The sequence below is a fragment of the Corylus avellana genome, chromosome 7 (assembly GCF_965113065.1).
Source record: "Corylus avellana chromosome 7, dhCorAvel1.hap1.2, whole genome shotgun sequence".
Taxonomy (NCBI): domain Eukaryota; kingdom Viridiplantae; phylum Streptophyta; class Magnoliopsida; order Fagales; family Betulaceae; genus Corylus; species Corylus avellana.
The window spans coordinates 7,360,190-7,367,312 of NC_142496.1; the positions used below are offsets into that span (position 1 = coordinate 7,360,190).

A 7,123-nucleotide genomic window follows, 5' to 3' on the forward strand; every position below is an offset into this window, starting at 1 on the left:
CTGTGTGTGATGCATTTTTGGTCAAAATTAGGCTGCTCCGAATGAGCTCTAATTAGGAAGTCTGCAATGTTGGAAAATTTTTGGGTTTCCTTCCTTTGGAGAAGAGAGATAACGTTTGGATGGGAGTACTGAACGGGCACCGCAGTTTTGGGTTAAAAGGTTAAAGTTACCCTTTGGAAGATCTCAGCGGTCCTTTTAAACTACCGCAGATTGCGGTAGTTTAGAAGGACCGTATGTAAGCCTCTCCCTATTTTTGTAACTAAAAGAGATGCAAATTGTATTTGCATACACCTTATACTAAATTTAATATTCAAATATTTTATTTATTTTCAACGACCCATTTTGGTCATTTTGTTTTTACCTTTTTCCTTGTCCCATCCTTCCACAAAGTCCACACGGTAACCAGTATAAAATCACGTGGGTGAGAAAAAAGCATGGACCTGAGGGACGGCCAAAAACCCAGATTCAGAAAAGTTTCCGCTTGAAGTTCCTTTGGTTCCTCCTTTGGTTGGAGTTTCTTCAGTTTTCACATTCACAGGTGAAGGATGGATAGAAGGCTTGTTGCAGAAGAGAAAATGATTGCAGAACTCTATGAAGCCTCACGGAATGGGTGTGTAAGCACCTTGACCACTTTGATCCAACTGGATGCGCGCATTCTTGATAGAGTTTCACTGACATCCTTTAGTGAGACCCCCTTACATTTATCTGCTTTGCATGGCCATCTTGAAATTAGTAGACTTATTCTTAGCAAGAAACCTACACTTGCAAAAGAGGTGGACTCGCTAGGACGAACCCCGCTTCATCTGGCTTCTGCTGAGGGTCACACTGAGATAGTAAAAGCATTGTTGCAAGCAAATACAACTGTTTGCTTAGCTTTTGATCAGCATGAGAGAATTCCTCTCCACTTTGCTGTAATGAGAGGGCGAATAGAGATTATAGAAGACTTAATTAGAGCTCAACCAGAGTCCATAAGGAAGAATCTCAATGGTGAGAGTGTATTGCACTTGTGTGTTCAATATAATCACCAGGATGCTCTAGAACGGCTAGTGAAGTTGGCTGATTGCGATGAACTCCTCAATTCCAAAGACCATGATGGCAACTCCTTATTGCATTTAGCTGTGATGCTCAAGCAAATGAAGGTAGGTGTGTTAAAAATATCTGTTACTACTCTTTTATAATAGATATTTCTTTCTAGTGATATATAAAGTAGCACACTTTCTGCGTCTACAAATTTATTTGAAATCTACTTCTCTTTTTCCCTTCCTTTTTTCGCGAGCTTGTTTTGCATTCATAAAGTAGGAATAAAATTGTAAGTTGGTAGAAGATATATTCGTATGTTAAGTAAGAAAGGAAGGAAGAATCACAATGTTGTCATACATGCCCACAAGAAATAGAAAAAATCCTCTCGTTTCATGTGGTTCTTCTAAAGATCATGCAAAGAGATACGTAACAAATAACCCAAGAAATATCATTCAATGTGGTTGAATTAAATTTATTTGGATTCTTTTTGTTGAAGTGCTTTTAGAGTTTCCGGTAGCTATTGGTCAATAGAATGTTCTGTTTGCGCAGGCCATAAAATATCTACTTTCAATACCTGCAATTAAAAGAGATGCTAAAGCCACAAACAAGCTTGGCTACACAGCTTCAGATGTCTTAGATGCCTGTGATGTCTGTTCAAGAGATTTTAAATATTTTGAAATCCAAAAAATTCTAAACGAAGCTGGCGTGAGAAGATCAAAGGGTCTAAATTCTTCCCTACCACCGACACCGAGTAGTACTAGTGTTGATGGAGCACAACAATCTCAATCAGGGTTTAAGACATGGTGGGGGTGTGTTCTTTCGTCATTAGGTAAACGCTTGAAGCGCCAGGGAAATTGGATGGAGGAAACACGTGGCACATTGATGCTAGTGGCTACTGTGATGGCAACCATGGCTTTTCAAGCTGGGATCAGCCCACCAGGTGGCGTTTGGCAACAAAATATATCCAACTCCACGGAGGGTTTCACCTGTAGCAACCAAACTCTATGTGAAACAGGCAAAGCAGTTTTATCATATTCTTATCCAGATGATACATACATATTGTTCTTATATTTCAATAGCACCTCGTTCTTTTCATCTTTGGGCGTCATACTTTTGGTTATTACTGGATTTCCTATTAGGAGCAACTTTTTTATATGGCTTTTGACATCAGCCATGCTTACCTCAGTCGTGTCCACGGCACTTACCTATTCAGTGGCACTGAGGCTTGTAACCTCAAAAGACCTTAGTGAAAGATTTGCTTCAATGGGCTCGAAAATATATGTTTGGTACGGATTGGTTGCGATTGCTATTGTGTATCACATAATTCGCCTACTGCATTGGATGGTGAAGAAGTTGATTCAAAAAATTCGCCTACTCTATTGGATGGTGAAGAAGTTGATTGACATAATTCTCCAACTGATCTCTTGGATGTTGAAGATGTTCTGTAATTTCATACACAAGTTAACAAGGAGTGCAACAGAAGACCGAGCTAATGTCTAAGAGGAAAAATGTCATTATCAGAATTTCTGTTTAGCTTGGAATATGAACAGAATTGAAGGAAAAATGATTGGCCTTGTTATCTTTTGCTATTGTGTTCTATTTTAGATTATTATGTTAAAGAAATTTGGCATGCTTTTTTTGGTTGACTTTTGCCTTAAATTTGGTTATTGTTTGATGTTTTGGGGAGAAGTTATGGTAAATGACATCTCATGTCCTCTTTGTATCATCTCTAAATCGATGTGGCTTTCAAAATTACTATGAAATTTTGATTCAATAGTAATTTTAAAAGATACATCAATTTGCGAGGATAGAAGGAAGACCAACATCTTCCTTTTAACGTTAATCTTTGTGGAGACATTTTTGGTCTTTTATGCATTTAGAGTTGGTAATCTAGTTTTGTTGAATGTGGATTAGGCATAGTTGGCGATGCATTATTTGACTCTATTTAATTTATACATTGAATGCAATATTGTTATGGTATTGGGAATGAGATATTGATGAATTAGAAGCTCATCATTGGCCTCAATCTTCTGTCGTGCCACCTTGGGTCTTCTTCGTTTTGACTTAGGATATGTTTGGAATTATGTTAAAAAGTAGAGTTTTTCAAAGTCAAAAAGAGTTTTTTTTTTTTTTTAGAAGAAATTTCATTTTCAAGCTTTACTCAAAAAATGTGTTTTAATCATTTTTAAAGTAAAAAAAATATATCTTTTAAAGAAAAAGTATTTTTGGATTTTGTTTACCAAACATGCTAACCTTTGCCAAATCACGGCCAAGTTTCTTTGTAGTCATTGCCAAAGAATCCCGTTCCCGCGAAAGTTTCATCTTCAATCAAATAAAGAGATTTAAAAAAAAAAAAATAAAGAAGTAGCAAACATCAGTTTAAAATGCTTCAACCAGAAATTCAGATTCTCCATTATTTTGCTAAGAATGTAATGGGAAAAAATGGTGATTTTTGAATTTTATATGATCTTATACCTCTTTATCCTTTAATTATGAAAATGATATAATATAAAAGCCAAACATATCATGAATAATGGCTTAAAACTACAAAACGACACCTATCATTGTAAACACAAGCCGAAAACCATAAATACTGGCAAATTTTAAAATTTTAACACTTCTTGGAGAAGACTACTATGCATTAACACTACTTCACCACATTAAACAACAATCTTCAAACTAATCTAAATGCCCACAACAAACTTAACTCAAAATGACTAATCTCATCAAAATCATCAAAAATATGTGAGAACTGTCACATGAGTCAAACTTGCCAAGGGAGAAAACTATTAAATATATACTTTACAATTCATGGCCAGCAAAATTCAAGAACCCAAAATAAAGTACTTATCTGCATCCTCTTCCTTGTCAATTTATCCTCATAAGCAATTTGAGTAATCTATCACAATAAACCAATATGTAGTATCAGAGTCAATGAGAATGAAACCCAATATGATAGAGAAAGAGATATTAAAAATGTTTTTCTTTATGAAACATATCAAAGTGAGAACCTGCTTTGGTGGTTTAACTTTCTTGTACTCTTGTTATTCTACATACACTTAAAAAAAAAATTTAGAAAGATATTATTATTCCCTTGCATTGTTTACTCAAAGTTTTTAAACCTTGATAAATATGTCAAGAGAGATTTACCAACTCAGAAGTTCTTGAACAAAAAATTTTGCAAATATGCTGAAGAGGAGACAAAAACCGGTAAGCACTGCTGCTGAAACTCCTACCATACCAGGGCCATAGCCAAAAGTAACTTCTATATGCTCTTTCACGGAGCCCTCAAATCCGGTTCCTGCCATCTTGGTTTCCACGTCACCGAGCTGAGAGGTGATAATACCCCGTAGTGTCCATGCAACTGGGCAGATGTGGTAGAACCAGATCCACCATCCAGGGATGTACTGAAGCAATAAACATATAAAGATCCATAGAACTGGTTTGTGATTTCTTAAAAAAAAAAAAACACGAAAAAGAAAAAAAAGGAAATTAATAAAAGAAGAGGCACATGGCCTCCATTGCATGACCTTAACTTAAAAATAACAAGCAAGAACCATTTGCTATATTTTCTATCACCAATTTCTTTTACTGAAGGTGAGATTATCCCCTCCCTTTTCACCACTAGTGGGATTTCATGGCTACTGGGGCTTATTTTTCTTTCACTCAAATCTAGGGACCGACACCTGTTGCCTATTGGGTGGGGATCGGCAGAGGACTCTGACTTTTGACCCATTTCAAATCCGGTGTCGGTTTTCTAACCCTGTTCTGGCCTAACATGTACAGGGGGTTATCAACATACAAATTAAGGGTGTTACTTGAGTGCAAACCACATATTCCTCTCAAGTGGTAAATGCACAGATTTTCTCCATGATAAGTCTAGAAGGTTAAAATCTTAACGGATTGCATTTTAATGTCATTTAGAGTTCCAGGTACACAAAGCTAATTATACTTTCAGAATTGGGATGAAGCAGGGTTTTGGTATGTTTACCTAAATAAGTGGTTACAATATATTTCAGTTGACTTAGCAGCTTGACTGCTTGATGGATTCTTTATTATTGTAAAGTGAAACTCCAGCAGTTAATTAATTTAATTGGTCGAGGCGAAAATAAAGCAATAATTTGTTGCAGATGTACAATATATTTACTTACAGGTTTCGGGACAAGAAAACCAGAAAGGAGGTTCCATAAAGAGTAAAATGCAGAAGAGACGACAGTTGATAGGTGTTGAGAAGGTGTAAGACCAACAGCCATCATGCCGTAAAAGGTGAAGTAGGTGAACGTGAGGAACATAAACACAAGATAGAGAAAAAATTTTCCTGCAACACAGGAGAAGCATCCAGTTAATTAACTGCATTTGCATAAACTTTATGCGCATACAACATCCAATAGTTAATACAATAGAAATATCATATAGATGTGTGTATATTCCATAACTGATGAACCCACGAAAGATTCATTATCAAATAAATGCTGAGTAACCAACATCTAAGAATTTCACACTGGTTATCATTTTAGACCAGGAAATAATTCTGGAAGAAGTACATGCAGTTTTGTCAAAGATGGAAAGATGTTAGTTAAACTACTAATATGCTTTGGGGAAACTCTCCAAAAAAATACTCCACGGGAATAAAACATAACTAAAAGCCCTGATGAAGAAATCAACGAAAATATCACTATTAACAATAACAACAAATAAAAAAATAAAATAAAATAAAATAAAAAGAAAAAAGAAGGCAGCCATAGAATCCATATACTAAGAACCAACTCTAAAGACAAAGAATCTTACTGGCTGTCCTTTCAAAATTAATCATGAAATAGGTGATGAGGCCATATATTATTGTCTGCACAGCAATGTATGGAATCTCCACAAGACCCTGTTAAATTGCAATTTAGATTTGTATCAACAATCACCACTTGGAAGAAGTGTAATTTGCCAAATTTTGTGTGTAATGACTCTTACCTGGGCTGCTGCATAAGCAATTGAAGAGTAAATTCCAGCTGCTCTCTCTCGATAGAATACTGTCCTCTCAATTGAAACAATTGGTTGAACTGAAGAGGAATTGTTGATTCCAACAAACATGCATGCGGAATAAAGAGCTCCCATAACGACTAACAAATTTTGAGTTGAATTCCTAAACAACATTAATGTGTTAAATAGTTTAATACCTTTGTAAAGACATTGCAAGAACCAAAGAGAAAGAACCAAATCAAAATACAAGTAAAACCATGTTTAAGTGGAATACACGCTATTGTCTACATAAGATGTCATGAAAAGAAGATAGAAAAAAACCAACACACAATAGGCAGTCCTTTGAAAATTTTCAAATAGCAAAAGGTGCTACACATAATTGCAAGTAAGTTATATTCTCTTTCTATTTTTCTGGTCAGGTAAGGTTTCATGTTTGTTAAAATGAAAGGAGTTTCTGCAAACCCTTAGGTGAGGAACCAGTTGTCCTTGGTGAGGTGTCTCGCTTGATGTCAATTCATGAGTTATACTGTATAACCACTTTTCCTTTATATTTGGCAGAATGTAATCAATGCTGTAGAAGATTCACCCCATTTCTCTTACATTTGCATTTTCTCATCATAGGTAACATGGTATCAATGCTCTAGAGTTAGTTTGTTTTGTTTGTTTCTTCCTAACCGAGCATATGGTTATATATATGCTCCAGCTCGACGGGTAGCATTAGAATGATAGGAATTTATACAACTTAATACTTTTAGGTGAGGCATCAGCTGTTCTGGTGAGGTGTCCCTACTAGCTATCAATTCAAGAGTTCACTACAAAAAAACAATTTTTTTATGACAGGCGTTTTCTGACGTGTTCTAGTGTCCGACACATCAGAAAATTTTTCTGACGGGTCGTTTTTTACGCTTGTCGATTGTCAGAAACATAGATGTCAGGAAAAAAAATTTCCTGACGTGTGAGTGGGTAAAACGTCAGAAAATTCTGACGTTTTACTCACTCACACGTCAGGAAATTTTTCTGACATTGCATTCCTGCCACGTCAGAAAATTTCTGACGTGGCATTATTGTCACGTCAGAAAAATTCTGACGGTGTAGTTCCACGCAACGTCAAAATTTTTTATCACGTTGCAGC

The 7,123-nt window shown here is 35.9% G+C and overlaps 2 protein-coding genes across 2 annotated transcripts; one reads left to right on the forward strand and one right to left on the reverse strand.

Moving 5' to 3' along the window:
* The first annotated feature begins 572 nt into the window (after window positions 1-572).
* On the forward strand, window positions 573-2,594 carry LOC148584408 (uncharacterized). Its single transcript, XM_088518390.1, has 2 exons — window positions 573-1,139; window positions 1,570-2,594. The coding sequence occupies exons 1-2, from the start codon at window positions 576-578 to the stop codon at window positions 2,518-2,520; spliced, it is 1,515 nt and encodes a 504-aa protein (XP_088374516.1). The 5' UTR covers window positions 573-575; the 3' UTR covers window positions 2,521-2,594.
* Window positions 2,595-4,166: 1,572 nt separating this feature from the next.
* Window positions 4,167-6,126, reverse strand: LOC148584409 (ABC transporter G family member 31-like). Its single transcript, XM_088518430.1, has 4 exons — window positions 5,983-6,126; window positions 5,809-5,896; window positions 5,172-5,338; window positions 4,167-4,427 (listed from the first exon to the last, which is right to left on the reverse strand). The coding sequence occupies exons 1-4, from the start codon at window positions 6,124-6,126 to the stop codon at window positions 4,167-4,169; spliced, it is 660 nt and encodes a 219-aa protein (XP_088374556.1).
* Between the last annotated feature and the right edge of the window lie 997 nt (window positions 6,127-7,123).

What these genes read in the sequence shown, in the direction of transcription:
- LOC148584408 (XM_088518390.1), top strand. Translation starts at nt 576, where the DNA reads ATGATTGCAGAACTCTATGAAGCCTCACGGAATGGGTGTGTAAGCACC. An exon ending in TGATGCTCAAGCAAATGAAG is followed by an intron (nt 1,140 to 1,569) that starts GTAGGTGTGTTA and finishes CTGTTTGCGCAG; the next exon opens with GCCATAAAATATCTACTTTC.
- LOC148584409 (XM_088518430.1), bottom strand. Translation starts at nt 6,126, where the DNA reads ATGGGAGCTCTTTATTCCGCATGCATGTTTGTTGGAATCAACAATTCC. An exon ending in TTGCTTATGCAGCAGCCCAG is followed by an intron (nt 5,897 to 5,982) that starts GTAAGAGTCATT and finishes GCAATTTAACAG; the next exon opens with GGTCTTGTGGAGATTCCATA. An exon ending in GTTTTCTTGTCCCGAAACCT is followed by an intron (nt 4,428 to 5,171) that starts GTAAGTAAATAT and finishes TTATTGCTTCAG; the next exon opens with TACATCCCTGGATGGTGGAT.